This window comes from Acinonyx jubatus, chromosome B4 (assembly GCF_027475565.1).
Source record: "Acinonyx jubatus isolate Ajub_Pintada_27869175 chromosome B4, VMU_Ajub_asm_v1.0, whole genome shotgun sequence".
Classification (NCBI taxonomy): domain Eukaryota; kingdom Metazoa; phylum Chordata; class Mammalia; order Carnivora; family Felidae; genus Acinonyx; species Acinonyx jubatus.
The window spans coordinates 130,403,373-130,419,545 of NC_069387.1; the positions used below are offsets into that span (position 1 = coordinate 130,403,373).

The 16,173-nt window shown below is 55.4% G+C and overlaps 1 protein-coding gene across 1 annotated transcript; it reads right to left on the reverse strand.

The window, feature by feature from the left end:
- Positions 1-1,270: 1,270 nt before the first annotated feature.
- On the reverse strand, positions 1,271-15,013 carry LOC113602861 (uncharacterized). Its single transcript, XM_027071559.2, has 4 exons — positions 14,902-15,013; positions 14,207-14,526; positions 13,651-13,798; positions 1,271-1,840 (listed from the first exon to the last, which is right to left on the reverse strand). Exons 1-4 carry the CDS (start codon positions 15,011-15,013, stop codon positions 1,521-1,523), a joined length of 900 nt encoding a protein of 299 aa, XP_026927360.1. The 3' UTR covers positions 1,271-1,520.
- Between the last annotated feature and the right edge of the window lie 1,160 nt (positions 15,014-16,173).

Genomic DNA, 16,173 nt, shown 5'->3' on the forward strand with positions numbered 1-16,173 from the left:
TCCCCACAGACGGACGGACGCTGGGCAGGAGGGGGGCGTGCCGAGCCCCGCACCGAGGAATGCACACACACGTGCACGCACCCACGCACAACCAGGGGCGCATCCTCCCCTTCCCCATCCCCACCTGGTGGAACCAGCTGGAAGGAGGGGCGCAGAAAGACGAGGTAGGTCCAGGACTGGCCACGCCACCCCCACCCCCACCCCTCCAGGGTGGACCTGTACCTCACCGGAGCGCCAGATGAAGGTTCTGGTGTCTACCCCCAAAGGAGAGCGGTTCTCAGTCCTGACCTCAGGGCGTCCGGACAAACCCTCCCGCTTCAGTGTTCTTCCCCTCTTTGCCTGTTACAGGTTGTTTCTTTCTCTTTCTTTCTTTCTTTCTTTCTTTCTTTCTTTCATTTTTCTTCCTTCCTTCCTTTTTCTTTTTCTCTTTCTTTTCTTCCTTCCTTCCTTTCCTTCCCTTCTTTCCCTTTCTTTCTCTTTCTTTCTTTCTTTCTTCTTTTTCTTTCAGGATTTTTAAAAAAGTAATCTACACCCAATGTGGGGCTCAAACCTACCACCCCAAGATCAAGGTTCGCAAGTTCCACCCACTAAGCCATCCAGGTGCTTCCCTGTCACAGGTTCTAAGGTCACACAGCCACTTGGTGGCAGAAGAGGGACCGCACCTGGATTCCCGGCACTGGTCCTGTCGCCAGCCCTTTGGAGCACGTGAAGACGGCACTGTCTCTCCCATGGACTTGTGCTCAGATGGTGCCTGGAGCCAGGGAATGCGGGGGCCTTCCTGGAGGCTTCCATCAAGCCCATGGACGATGGTATCGTCCTCGGGAAGGAACCCTCTGGGTATTTTCCAAGGAGGGTCTCAGATGGTGATAGCAGGCACACTTTGAACTCTGCCTCAGTCCCCCGTGGGGTGGCTGTGCGGCCTCCCTGTTAGATGGGGAGACGGAGGCTGGAGACAGGGAGGAGAGACAGAAGTGTTGGTGGCCACGGCAGGGGCTAATGTCCCCTGAGCAGCCACAAGGTGCGCAGGGTGTCACATGCATAACTCAGATACGTGGCCTCCGGCCGTGCTGCCAATGCCCAGGAAGGCACCTGCTGCAGGTGCTTGGGGGGTTGGGGGTGGGGGGTGGGGAGTGTAATTCCACAGGCTTGGGGGAGAGTGGAGGAGATACAGACATCCCACCTAGCCAAAAGGGGGTGACGGTAACCCCTCTCCACTTGAGATCAAGTGTATAACCCTTAAATCATGTCCCAGAATGAATCGTCCTCATCATAGACTTTTACAGACGTTATTTATTAAGCGCCTATTCTGTGCCAGGCTCTGGGCTAAGAGATCTCCCTCCCCATCACTCCTATTTTACAGCTGTGGGGAGGGAGGCTTGGGTACATTAAGGCAGTGAATGCCACGCGCCCCTCCCTGTGTCAGCGTCCGGGGCGGGGGGCGGGGGGGGAGGAAGATGAAGGCAGGAGGCGTGAGGATGCTCGTGACGTTCCACACTGATGTTCAAACACCATCCGAGCTCCTAATCAAGCCAGGCGTGGTGCCGGGTGAGGGGACGCCGAGTGAAGGCAGGCCCTGCTGTCAGGAGGATTACGGACAGTGGGAAACACCAACAGGTAAGCGCCACGTCAGTGCGGTGAGGTGAGGGCTGGCGTGATGTCGTCAGAGCCGAGGAAGCCGGCTGTGAGCGGCTGTGAACATCAGATACGACTGTCTTCCTCCACGGGCCATCCAGGGAGCTGGATGTACTGTTCTGGCGGGCTCCGTGGCCTTGGAGGGGATGCCTATTCTCTCCAGACGCAATCTGCTTACAAAAATGGTCCATAGAGAGCTTTACTGCATCTAGAGGACAACATAAAAGACAGGGAAATGGTTTACAACCTGTAAAGCTCCATCAGGATGGGGGAGACCAGAGCAAGCCCGGTGACTGGGTAACAGCAACCACTGAAGTGCTTCTAGAGTTGCCCTCCAGCTCGGGGCTTGAGCTGTGGGCAGTTGAAACTCCCAAGCCCTGGGGCGCCTGGGTGGTTCAGTCCAACTTGACTTCGACTCAGGTCATGATCTCATGGTTTGTGGGTTTGAGCCCTACGACGGGCTCTGTGCTGACAGTGTGGAGCCTGCTTGGGATTCTCCCTCCTTCTCTCTTCCCTTCCTGCCCTCCCCATCAAAATAAGTTAATAAACTTAAAAACAAAAACAAAAACAGGGGCGCCTGGGTGGCTCAGTTGGTTAAGTGTCTGACTCTGGCTCTGGTCATGATCTTGTGGTTTGTGAGTTCGAGCCCCGCGTCGGGCTTGGTGCTGACAGCTCGGAGCTTGGAGCCTGCTTCGGATTCTGTGTCTCCCTCACTCTCTGCCCCTCCCCTACTCACAATCTGCCTCTCTCTCTCTCTCTCTCTCTCAAATAAATAAACATTAAAAAACAAAAACAAACCCTGAAGGCCTGACATCCTGGAGCCCACTGGGAGTCCCCACCTGGCCACCCCACATCATGGAACATCCACGCATCTGTGGTTATCATTCACAGCAGTGAAAAGCCTTCCCCTGGGGCCAGCTCTCTGGCCAGCATCCTCGACCCCTCGTGTGCTGTTCTAGTGAATTCCCAGACACTCAGTTATGGCAGGAAACTAATGCTTTTAAATTACAATAATTTTTTTAAGTTTCATTTTGTAGTTTACTCCATCAAATATTTACTGCTTCAACACAAACCACCCTGAAATCTAACACAACAATTGATTTGCTGACGGTTCCACAATTCGATCTAGGCTCAACTGAACGGTTCTTCTGCCTGGCAGCGCGTGGGCAGCTGCTTCAAGGATGTGCCCACCTGCTCAGGCCTGACCTGGATTATTGGTGACAGAGGAAGGGATAATTCACAAAAGAATGAGCCTGTCAGCCAGTCACTGCTTATGCAGGAGACACACAGGGCTTCACACAAACAGGCCCCCTGCCTCCTGCCATAAAAACATTGCTTGAACCTCACCTCAGGGAAGCATCACACAAATTCAAGTGGAGGGACAATCCGCCCGCAAACCTGACCTCTCGTATGCTCCTCATTTCCTGCGTTTGTAGGAAAAGTCCGACCCTACATCGGTACTACAAACCACCTCTCAGACACCTATCCTAGACTGCTGAAAGCTACTGCGGCAAACCATCAACAGTGGCACAAGTCCTTCCACCGGGGCCTCAGCGTGTGGCCTCATTGTTCCCGTCATCCCGGCCGCCCAACGTGTTGTGTGAGCCCAGCCAAGACCAGAAGAGCTTCCCAGCCCAGTTCAACATAAACATAAATCCAGTCTCGTGAGCTCAATTGCTTTAGCCACCGGAGGTGGTTTGTTACGCAGCCTGATTGTGGCCATAGGTGACTGACGCAGCTGGCTTTCAGTTAATGACAAAAGCCCGACCCAAACGAGGCAAGCAGCGGAGTTTATTGGCTCGCTGACATGTTAGTTTAGTAACAAGAAAGGCTTCAGGTACAGCTGGAGGTGGAGCTCACTCCCACACTGTCGTCCAGCTCTCTCTGTGGCTCGGCTCAGCTCCACTTCCTATCCTGTGTTGTCCCTATTCTCCGACAGCCTTAAAACCCTCATGCCTGCAAGATGGCTGCAGCAGCTCCAGGCCTCGTGGCATCCCATCTTGGGTACTTAGCACAGAAGAAATAGAGCTCCTCTCCCCTAAAAGTCCCGGGCCTGCAGGCCATTGACTTGGATAAAGTCATGTGATCATCCCGGGGCCAATCGGTGAGACTGGAGAGGGGCTGGGCGGGCTATGCTCATTAGCCTTCTTCGACCAGAGGAAGGAGGATGCCCAAAAGAAATGGGGGGCATCAAGGTCACCACTGGCACAACCTTAGTTGCCTCCATCAGGTCTTTCACCGGCTCCTGGCCAAGTCGGTCTCCCGCATCCTCATCTGTGAAATAAAGACCTTCATGGGACAGACTCTAGAGCGGTTGTAAGAGCACTCAGAACTTGGAACAGAGCCTGGAGAATCGGGAGAGCTTCAAAAGTGGGAGCAGTCATCATCATGACTCTGGCCGCACCCCCCATTTCCTCACGTGGTGCACCTGACACACAGGTCACGCATCCCTTCTCCACACCCCCTTCCTCAGCCGCTGTGACTTCCTCTACCTCCTTCTTGATGTTCCTTCTCGGGTGCCTTCCTGGCATCCTTTTACCCCATGCGCCCCTTCAATAAGGGGGCTCCCCAGGGCCTCATCCTGGGCCCACTGCTCTGCTTACTGTTCTGGACTCCTGCAGAGGTAGGGCTGGCCCAGCCTCTCCAGAGTCCTCCCCAGTGAGCATCCAGCCCATGGATCCAACTGCTCATTAGATGAGTCCCCAAGGTGTCAAGGTCACCTCAAACGAAAAGCAGCTCCAGAGAGCTGGGCACACAGTAGGCACTCAGTAAATGCTGGCTGCAGTGGACATTTACGGTTCCTCTTCTCGGCATCTCTTCCTACCAGAATTTCTCGATCGTGTGCTTTGGTGGGGATTGACACAGACACACGTGCACACTCACACATGCACACACCCAGCTCCTAAGGTAGCCCTGAAAGGCTCCGCCAGTTTGTACAACCCACTGCCTGGTCAGGGCGATTACTTTAGGGATGGATGAGTGGCCCAATCCAGACTAGTGATACAGAGGAAAAAAAACTGCTGGAAGCTTCTGGAAAAGGAGTTCTTTTCTTCAAGAATGATGGGGAGGGGCGCCTGCGTGGCTCCGTCGGTTGAGCGTCCGACTTCGGCTCAGGTCATGTTCTCATGGTTCGTGAGTTCGAGCCCTGCATCGGGCTGGCCGCTGTCAGCACAGAGCCCGCTTCGGATCCTCTGTCCCCCTGTCCCTCTGCCTGTCCCCCTCTCTCCGCCCGTCCCCCGCTTGCGCTCTCCCCCAAATAAATAAATATTTTTTTTTAAATTTGATGAGGAAAGGGGAAAGAGCCCTCACCACCAGAAATAAAAGGAGAGGGAGGAGCATACAGCTGATAGCACTGGCTGGTGTGTGGAACCTTCCCTAAAAGCCACACTGTTGGGACTTCTCAATTACACGAGCCAATACATTCCCTTTGTGAAAGACACTTTGAGCTGGGCTTTCTGCTATTTACAGTGGAAAACATTCTAACTCCTCTCAAGAAAACCTTCTTCTCTGAGTTCAGGCACACTGTTCTCTTAGCCCAGAACCTTCTGCCGCCATTTTGTTTCTGACTCTTGCTCACTCTTTCAGGCTCAGGTGTCAGGTTCTCCAGGAGGCCTTGTTAGGACGGCCACGCCTCTACCTCCCCACACCCAGATTAGGTGCTGATCCTCTGGGCTCCCATTATGCCTTGGACATCTCCAGTGCTGCCCTTTCCACATGGTCTTAGGATTGCCTGCTTTTGGGTGTGGTCTCCCACGCTTGGGAGCAAGCAGTTCCTAGCACGACTCAACATCTATTTGGGGAATGAGCAACTAACAGGCGAATGCCACTATAAGTGGAGGCACTGGGATTTGAACCCAGGACTGTCTCCTACGCTGTCCAACACCCACCAGAGACCCTGCTCCCTGAACACCCCACTCTGCCTGCCCAAGCACTGGGGTCCTGTCACATTCAACCTGCCATCTGAGGGCAGTAGGTGTTCTATGGCCCAAGCTTCCTCCCCTGAAGGGCCTTGCCCACGGGATTAGCTGTGGCCACGCCTCTTGGCCAAGATTTGCCACTTCCTTTGATATCACACTGGATCAGTCCCCATGCCATAATGAGAACATTCAGCATGTCCCATGCAGCGACCTTTCTGAAGACCCAGGATGCCTCATGCCAGGCCCCAGTTTGGATTGCTCTGCCTTCTAGAAGTTCACATGGGACACGGCCAGGCCCTTATCCACGTGACCGCCCATCAACTAGTCAAAAATAGCTGTCTCCGCTCCCTGATCTGCTCTGCCAGCCAGCCCACTGCTGTCCAGTAATGAGACTGTTAGACTCTTTGCCATTTGGTTCTGTAAATATTGGCCAGGGTCTGGGGTGCAGGTTGGTGGTGGGAAAAAGAAACAACATTCTTGAGATTTGTAGAAGGCAGGAAACCTGACTCTGTCATTCCAGCCCATTGTGACAGGGTCCTGGGGCAGAGGCTCCAAACGGGGTCGCTCAGTTCTAGAACGCTCTTGAGGGACACCTGGGTGGCTCAGTCGGTTAAGCATCCAACTTCGGTTCAGGTTGTGATTTCGCAGTTCGTGAGTTCGAGCCCTGTGCTGACAGCTCAGAACCTGGAGCCTGTTTCAGATTCTGTGTCTCCCTCTCTCTCTGCCCCTCCCCTGCTCTCTCTCTCTCTCTCAAAAATAAATAAACATTAAAAAAAATTAGAAAGTTCTCGAAGGGTCCCCTTGATCGCCAGCATTTAAAACAACCTGATTAGGATGCTTAGAACCAATTTCATTTTTGCAAATCAGACTCATCTCTCAGGAAGCCGCCATGCTAATGCAGTTAGGTGTGGAACCCCACTCCATGACAGTGAGTTTTTCTAGTCGGTCACCCCTCTTCCCACCCACTGTACCCATGCCACCTCTTCTGCCAGTACTTAACCTTTCAGCTCAACCCTGCACTCGCTCACTGACTGCACGCCGTATGACAGGCCCCAAGGAAGATACAGAAACGGAAAAGACACACTTGCTGCCCTCTAGGAGCTCAAAATCGACTTGTAAGTAAGGCCACGGTTTCTCGACCTCGACGCTAGTGACCTCGTGGCCAGATGATTCTGTGTTGGGGGGCCTGTCCCGATGCATTGCAGGGTATTAGCAGCATCCCTGGCCCCTACTTACTGGATGAATCCGCTCCCCCGAGTGTGACAACCACGCGTGTCTCCAGACATCGTTAAATGTCCCCTGGAAGCGGAATCAGGCACTTTCCATACGTTACTTCATGTAATCTACATGGTATCTAGGGGGGTTACGCCTTACCAGCCTCCAAGGTTGTAGGGGTGGGGAGGCTAGGATCCGGGGAGATTAAGGGTATAAATTGCTGAAAGCCACACAGCTCCCCATGGGACTTAGAGGACCAGGGCCTCCACCACCCTTCGCACGGTGCTGTGCTGCCTCCTAGTGGGAGAGCCAGGCATGTCCACAACCGGCGGTGCGGGCCGGCCTTCCCTCCTTTCCTTCCTTTCTTTTACCCAACTGGACACCAGGTGGGATTTCAGAGGGCGTATAAAGCAGACGCCGCAGAATGGAAGGATGTATATACACATACATGTGTGTGTATATATAATAGAATCACAGAACATTATGAAGAGAAAGGAAAACTGAGACCAGGAAATACACAGAATGATGAAGGCCACGCGAGGGGGACATCCGTGTGGTGAAGGCATGTGGCGCAAAGGGCGACGTGCTCTTCTAGCCCTTCGGCAGACGAGGAAAGGAAGGTTCCAGAGCCTGCACAGGACGTGGCAGAGCCCGGAAGGTGAACACCTCTGGAGCGTCTGTTCCCTACCTGGCGGGGCTGGGTGTGACTTCTGCTGGGGCCCCGTGGCGCTCACCGGATCCTGCTGAGCTGTACTGACACGGCGGGCGCTTAACAGCTCATCCCTCCTCGGGCGGCCGGCTCCCAGCCCCACTTGCGTCAGTAGTGGTGGCTGACGTTGATATCCACCCACCAGCACGTCCCCAGTCAGGCCCCAGAGACCCCCGCACTCTGGCAGACCAGGGCCACCACCTTCCTTAGGGTCCATTCGTCCCCCTCGGAGTCACTGAGGGCAGAGGCCCACCGCGCTGCGTCAGTGGGAGGCTTTGCCGGGTGGCGTCGTCAACACTCTTGGAAGTCCTGAGCATGTTCTTGGTTTCAGCTCATGTCAGGATCTCACAGGTTCGTGGGATCGAGCCCCGTGTCGGGCTCTGCGCTGACAGCAGGGAGCCTGCTTGGGATTCTCTGTCTCCCTCTCTCTGCCCCTTCCCCACTCCCCCATGCACTCTCTCTCTCTCTCTCTCTCAAAATAATAAGAAAACATAAAAAAAAAAAGGGGGGGGTGCCGAGGTGGCTCAGTCAGTTAAGCATCCAATTTCAGCTTTGGTCATGATCTCACGGTTCGTGGGTTCGAGCCCCGTGTTGCGCTTTGTGCTGACAGCTCGGAGCCTGGAGCCTGCTTCAGATCCTGTGTCTCTCTCTGCCCCTCCCCTGCTCGCACTCTTTCTCTCTCTCTGAAAAATAGACATTAAAGAACAGTGTTAAAGAAAAAGAACAGGACCAGGCTGTCCTGGGTTTCACCAATCTGGTTCTGGGTTTCACCTCACTGATCTGAGAAGAGGGGCCTCAGGCCTGCCTGTTTCTGCCTGCTCTCCTGGCCGGTTTCCTCCTCTGACCATCCTCGGATGTGAGAATGGCTTTCCCATCACGGCGCCGTATTTAGAGAGGGTCCTCCCATCCTCCCGCCTGTACCAGCTGTGGAATTGCCGAGACACCTGGGGGAGGAAAGGCTGTTCTGCCAATCAGCCCAGCCCAAGGACATCGGCGGGTCAAGTTCTAAGACTCAAAGGACCAAGAGCATGTGCAAACATCACGACTTCTCCAAACCACACTCAGCGTCATCCCAAGCTCTGCGCAACCTCTGGAGTATGTCTTGTCTTAATTACTGTGTTGCCGTACGTCCCAGACTCTGACCTGGAAATCATACCTTGCTCTTCCTTCTCCCTCTTCCAGCCTCCCCCGCCAATCCACCCTCCAGGCAGGGCCACTGCACTGCCAGCCCACACAGGCTGCTGTGCAAACTGTCCAAAGGGATTAGCTGCTCCTTAGCAGAAGAGGGGGCTGGGGAGCCCAATGCTGCCAGATGTCTTAAGCATTTAAGCAAACGCGGAAAGCTCTTAGAATTTTCTGGGTCTTACAAAGCTCTTTGCAGGGCGAGAACAGTCCCGCACGTACACCTGTTTGCCCCTGGAGGAGATGGAGGCTGTAATCAGCCTGAGTGGTGCTGCCTCATCTGTAAAGTGGGTCACTGATATCCAGTGGGTCGATGGGTAGAAAGGATGTAAAGGGACACTGGCTGAGATTCACTGAGCGACTGCCCTGGGCTGGACACTGTACTCAGCCTCCCCACCCTTCTCCTACGTTCTGAACCTCACAGAGGTGGTACACGTGGCAAGTGGGGGAGCTGGGAGCTGGGCTCTAAGCCTGCCCATCTGCCAGTCCTGGCCCCCACTCCTGCTGCCTGCCAAGGGGAGGGTATTCCATGAATGAGCTTACAGTCTCTGTGCCCTTCTCAACACCACCTGGCACTATGTGGGCAGCAAAGATTTCACAGGCTAATGGGGGAATCTCACTCCTGGCCAGGGATATCAGGTTTTGGTTTGGTGAATACAGAATCGATGACATCTGATGACAGCAAACTCCATCGGGAGGGAGGCGGCTCTCTCTGAGAGATTTCCAGGTCCCTGGCAGGCTCACGTCCCAGAGCTTCATTGATCCGTTACGGTTACTGCCAACTCCTCCATTACTCCAGCAGAGCGGGTAAAAGGAGTGTCTGCACCCTTACTCCACCCTGGGTCCTCCCCTGGCAAGGTTGGGAGGTGGAGGGGGGGTGGGCTGGGGTGAGCTTTCCGTCTTGTCATTCAGTAGCCATTTCCCTCCCATTCAAAGCACCCAGCATTTAAAGAGGGTCGCAATGTTGTGTGCCTTACAACACTGCTGGGCAAAGCAAAGGGCTGGAGGCTGGAAAGACCCAGGCTGCAGGCACTCACCCTCTCTGCCTCCAGCAGGGGAGCCTGGAGCTGCCCTGCGTGCCCCCTCCCCTCCCCACCCCCCTCAGTAAGCAGCATCGGGGAATTCACTCCTTTGAGGGCTCACTCCCTCTGGCACTTCCAACTCCTCTGCCTCAACTGGCTCCTCTCTTCCCCTCCCCAGGCTGGAACGGTACCAGCACACCCCCAGCCCAACCCAACCGCTTTTTCTTCAACTGTCCTCTCATCTCACCCTTTCTCCTGCCAGCAAAGTCACGGTCTCCCTTTCCACCTCCCCAATTACTCTCTATAGCCCCTGGGTTCTCAGTGAACCGGTCTGAGACCAGCACCTAACTGGGCAAACTGGCTGGGGCCCTGGCCTCCGTGGCCACCCTCTCCTCTCCCCAGGCCTCCATGACACCCCCGTCTTCTGCGGTGTCCTTTGCTTCCTGGGCCTTAGCTGTCAGTGTCCCCAGGGGCTCCTTGTCCTTGTCTTCTTCCTCCACCCTTGCCTCTAGTCACTTCATCTATCCCGGGACGGTTCAAGCCCCAGAGCGGAGTTCAGATCCTAGTCCTGCTGCTTATGGCTCTTTAAGGTCCTGCCTCCTTGGATGTACCTGGCACAGGGACATTCTCATCCTCACACGGCTGTGATGAGGGTTAGGGGGTTGTGTGTGCAAGAGATGTCCGCACACAGGAAGCGTTGGGCTCACTCCTACCGTCCGCTGATGGCTCTCTCAAGGGGCGCCGAAGTGGCCTGGGGCCCAGCTCCTGCAGGTCTCAGCCTGTCAATCTAGTCCCCGTAAAAGGGCCAGGCAGCTCTTTCCAAGATGGAAGGCTGATCGTGGCTGGGACTTTCCCCTGCTGTTGGCTCAGGGTCAAATTCCTGGCTGTGGCCTGCTGCCTTCCTCCCCAGCCTCATCTCGGGCCTCTCCTGAGTTCTCTGGCTCTAGTCCTTTGAACTCTGCAATGGGCCGAGACCCCATCCTCTGCCTGGACCACTCCTGCCCCCCTACCATCACCTGGACTCCCTAAGGCCTTAGCCATAGTTTTAATTCTCATTGCAGATACACACTTAATATATATACACAGATATACACTGCTTCTCTCTTTCTCCATCCTAGCATGAGTCAGTTTCAAGGTCTGATTGCTTAGGTACTTTAATGAATTCCCCATTTTTGAGTATAGAAACCAAGACTCAGAGAGGTTGAGCACGTTGCTGAAGGACACCCAGCGGTCAGGTAGCAGAGCTGGGACTTGAACCCGTGACCGACTCCAGACTAACGGTGCCAGTGCCTGAAGCACGCCTCACCGGCTATCACTTCCTTTCCGAGAAACCTTAGCATGCTCACGGTCCAGCTTTGGGTCTCAACCCTTCGCTTCCGTAGCCAGTGGGTGCTCACCCAACCTTGCTTCTTCACTGGGTCACAGGATCTTCTGGTTCCCAGAGCACCTGTGAAGGCTTCTCTCCTAGCACCTGCGTACCTGTCTGTCTCCACCCCCCTGCCCCCCCCCCCCCAGCCTTCTTGAGGACAGGAACTGCGTGTTTTACATCTGCATCCCCACTTCTAACCCTGGCTCACACTAGGTGCTCACTAAATGCTGAACAATAGACTGCTTGGGAACAACAGTGTTGATTCTCACGGTCACTCAGCAAAAACGTTTTGTTCATTTTGTTCCTGTATCCTGCCTTAGCCCTCTGGGGCCCGGACCCTTGGCCACGGAGGCTTTCCAGGGCTGGAGGGCCCTAGCTTGAGACTGCCCGAATTCCTGCCCTGGAACTGGTGTCCTGGGTTTCCAAAGTCTGTTTGTGATATTCCCACCTCCCTGTCCACTCACGAGAGAGAGAGACACCGACACCTCATGATAATACAAGCCACCACTTACTGTGTGCTCACCGGGTGTCAGGCTCCCGATGACACCTTGCATGCCCTCTCACATTTAACCCTCAACAGCCCAGGGAGGCAGCTCTTTATCTCTATCTCCAGCTCACAGATGGGGAAAGCAAGACACGCAAAGCTTCAATCACTTGCCCCATGCCCGTCGCCGCCCCACTGCCCCTTTCAAAGGCAACTAGACTTGACTGACCTGACTTGGGGAAATGGTCTCTCTCTCCCAGTCCCTCTACCTTTCTGGAAAATATCCCTTCATCCATTCACTCCGCAATGAAATGTCTACTATTGGTGTGAGTCACGGCTCTGATGAACAAGGGCTTCCCTCTTGCCCTCCATCCGTGACCCCATAACACACCATCTGCCAACATCCAGATGTGTGACTGGGAGTTAGGTCAGAGCTGCAATATCTTAGAGATCCCAGAGGACCCTTTGTCCTATCCACCCGGCAGAGCCCTGACATTTGGGGCAGTGCTCCTTGCCAGGGGTCTCAGACCTACAAAGGAACCATGGATGTGTGCCTGCCCGCTTCTCCAACTCCCCCCCCCCTCCCCCCACCATTGTCACGGGAGCACTGGGAACAGGAATGAGTGCTCTGAGTCTGGAAGTAAAGAAAAGACCCAGAAGAGTCTGGGGAAGCTGATCTGAAAGGCAGGCCCCCCGGGGGCCTCCCCCCTTCCGTCCTAAAAATAATATTCTATAGAGCAGGAGGGTCAGGAGGGATACGAAAGGTCACCTAGTCTTCCAGCTGGAAATGTCACCAAATAGATTTATTTGGGTCACGAAATTATTTCTTTATCGAGCAAAGTAGGGCAGCCTGGAAGAGTGGAAAGAACACACGTTTTGGTGTAAGACAGATAGGCGTTCCACCGTGAGCTTCCCAGCTGCCTGGCTCAGTATCAGAGAAATTAGCAAACCTCTGTCAGTCTTGGATTTCTCATCTGTAAGATGGGGATAACGCTGCCTACCAAGCAGGGCCGCTGGGCCTGGACATAATACAATGTTTGTAAAGTAGGCAGTCCAAATGGCTGGCACACCAGAGGCGCATCATAAAGGCGGCTGTAAGTGCTGGGGCCGCTGCACTGGAGCTTGAGGGAGAGAATTGCTGAGTTTCTTCCTCCAGCCCTGGGGGATCCAGCCCCAGCCTAAGAGCCCAGGCTCCACACCACCATTGGTCCTAAGTCTTAAGCCTCCCTCCTTGAGGCCCCCAACTGGGCCCTCCCTTTCCCGGAAGCCCTAGGGCTCACCGTCCCTCAGTGCTGCGGGGCTCCCCATATCACAGGGAAGTCTCCCCTCATCTGAGTGGAGACCTTAGGCCTCTGGAAAACAGCCTTCTTCTGGAACACGCGGAACATGCTCCTAACTGAGCTGGAGCAGGGAGGCAGCAGGGTAGTTGCTCAGGCAGAAGCCGGAAGCCACGGTGACCCTTCTTTCTCACACCCTATGTGAGCAGTGGCTCTAGCTCCAAAGACTTCCAGGATCTGACCACTTCCTCCCTCCACTGCCGCCTCCCCTGGTTTGAACCCCTGTCTCCCCTGGGGTCCCGCAACAGCTTCCTCAACCAACCTCCCTGCTTTAGCGCTTGGTGCATTCGGTTCTGCTCAAGCCAGACTGACCCTGCGACAATGGAATTCAGGGAGGGACCCTTTTCACGAAGACGGAGCAGAAACGGAAGAGGAAAACCCCGGCTCCTCCTAAAGCCGAAGCCGAAGCAAAGGCGTTGAAGGCCGAGAAGGTGGCACGGAATGGTGTCCACAGGCACCAAAAAGGAGAAGGTCCGCATGTCGCCCACTCCGTGTAAAAGAGCAACGCCCTCCCTCCCACCACACTCCCTTCCCTCCATCCTCCCACCTGCAGGAGGGCTCCCAGCTCGCCTCACCACCTGCGTCAGCCCCCACTAGATGACACAACTTGATCCTTCTGTTCCCTGCAACACCGGTGGCAGTGCCCTGCACGTTAGAGACCCCTGAGGAGGACTGGATGCGTGAATCAATGAGTGGATGGTAACTGCTCCTCAACGCCCACCCCCTCCTGCTGGATGCCCGTTAGTCCCCACAACAGCCCCAGGCGGAGGTTAGGAAACTTGCCAGAGGGCAGAAGTCCTTCAGTGGTGCAACTGGAACTGGGGGTCCCCAGGGGCCTGACTCCCAACGCTCCTTGGCTTCGCTTGGCACCTGGACACGCTGCGGGCAGGGGCCTCACGGATTCCAGAAGGTGTGGGTCGCGCCCCCAGATCTGGTGAGAGACAGAGAAGCAAACGGGTACATTAAACAGCAGTGCCCGGCAAATAACTGGTGCCAGTAAATACGATTTGTTGTTGAAAGGGTTAGGAGCCCCAACAGCAGTGTGCAGACATTTCTGTGCGGCCCAAAGGAGGCGCCTGTGCTGGACGCCCGAGGAGGAAGGTGCTGGAAAAGACGTCCGGAGGGAACCACTGAGGTGGACCTTCAAGGGTAGGAGTTTGCCGCGAGCCGAAGGGCCCGCGGAGCAGGAAGAGCCCCGAGGGGTGAAAAGAAAGCGATCTGAGAAAACTGGGACTTGAGGAGCTTTGACAGCCATGACAGAGACTAGTAGTAGTGTCAGACTTCCCCAGGTGTCCCCACGGCCCCAGCCCGAGATCGGCAGTCGGTGCTGGGGTCTGACCTGACCGCCTGACAGGTTACGAGGCTGGCAGCGGGTGGAGGTCGGCCCGACGCAGCCCGGTCGCTGGACGGCGAGGCCACCCGGGTGCCAGTCCGCCGCCCCACTCCCGCCCACGGCGCGGTCGCTCTCCGGGCGGGCGGGGCCCGAACGGCCTCGGCGGACCGGTCCCTGGGGGACGTCACGCACGGAGGCGGGACCGAGACCGCCTGAGGGGGCGTGGCCCGACGAGGCTCCTGGCCCCGCCCCGAGAGAGGCCTCGGCCGCGAAGAACGGAAGTCCTTCCGCCTCCGCCCGCCCCCACGCTCCCTTCAGTCCCTCCCCTCAGCTCCGTGCGCAAGGTCGTGTCCCGGAAGTGAAGGGGCCATGTTGGTGGGTGACCCCGGGAAAGGTACCGGGCGAGAGGCGAATCGCGAGGAGTGGTAGCGCGCGCAGTCCGCGGGTGAGTGCGGGGAGGAGCCGGGGCCCGGGGCTCGCCGAGCCTCTGCGCAGGGCCGCGCTGGCTCCCCCCACCCCAACCCGGCCAGCGGGGGTCTCGCCCAGACCGCTCTAGTTTCCTCCCGGGAGGCCGCTCAGTGGCCGCGCCCCAGCCTCCGGAGGCCTCCCGGGGACCCCCCGAGCCGGCCTGCCCCAGCCCGGGCCCTCCCCATCCCGCCTCGGCCCGGCCCCTAGGGTCGAGGCAGGAACTGGGGACCGACCAGGGCTCAATCGCCCAATCGTCGATCGACCTTGTAACAGCCCTCGCGTGACAATCGCCTCCAACCTCATAAAGCACTTTTCCTGTTGATTTTCTGGGTTCATCTCTCCCATTCCGGGAGGCCCTTGGGGCCGAGGGGAGCTCTTCTACAATTGAGGAAAAAAGGACAGGGACAGTGGCTTTGCTCGAGCTCGCGCAGAAAGTTGGTGAGGCCGGACGCTGATGGCTAACTGACTTCGGGCCCAAAGTTCAGATCTTTTTACCAAGTACCTCCCCCATTCGATCTCATTTCTTTATTTTTGAGATAGGGGTGATCATTTCTCCCACATAGGGACTCTGCTTCTTTCATCCAACTTATTTTTTGAGGCCCTTATATGTGCCAAGCGCTGTGCTGGGAAAGTTTGTAGAGCACCCCTGTCCTACGTGGTAAGGCCCCAGCGAATGGTAATTGTCCTTACAGAGGCAGGCAGAGTTGGGGGCAGGAATGCAGCCCCCCTTTCCAGCTATGTGCCTGTGGGCAAGTTACTTCCCTGTGGGAGCTTCAGTTTCCCCCACTTAAAATGGGGATGAGGACGCCGGGGTTGTTGACAGAATGAGACGCGTTATTCTGTGGAATGTGCCTGAAACATGCCTGATACATAGTAAACCCTCCGTAAGTGTTCACTGTCGACGTTAGGACCCCTGACCACCTCCTAGGTTTCTTCATTTAAACGTAATGGGTGACAAAGCATTTTATAAATGACAGTATTTGTGTAAAGGTTCATTGTTACTGAAGGCAGATGGTGGCGGTTCACGCAAAACTAAATCTACTATTTATTGGGCTGGGGGCCACTAGTAATAGCCGGCCGTGATAGCGTGCTTCTTTGTAGGTGCCAAGCACTATTCTAGACCCATTTACATACATTAAGTCATTTAATCCTCGTACCAACCGAATGGGCAGAATACAGTCTTGCTCCTCATTGTGCAAGTGGAGAACTAAGGTTAGCGCAGAGAGGTTAAGACACTTGCCAGGGTGATCACTGCATAAGCGGTGGTGCCAGGATTCAAGTGTGGCTGAGAGTCCTTGCCTTCAACCACTCTAGACCACCCCTCGTAGTGTAATTCTTTAGAGATGCTATACGTGCGTTATCTCATGCAGTTCTCAAAATAACCCCATGTGGTAGGTACTCTTTAACATATAATGTCATCCGCATTTTTTTTTTTTTTTTTTTTTTTTTTACCACCGAGGAACCTGATGCTCAGAAGAGTTAAGTACGTTGCCCAGAATCATATG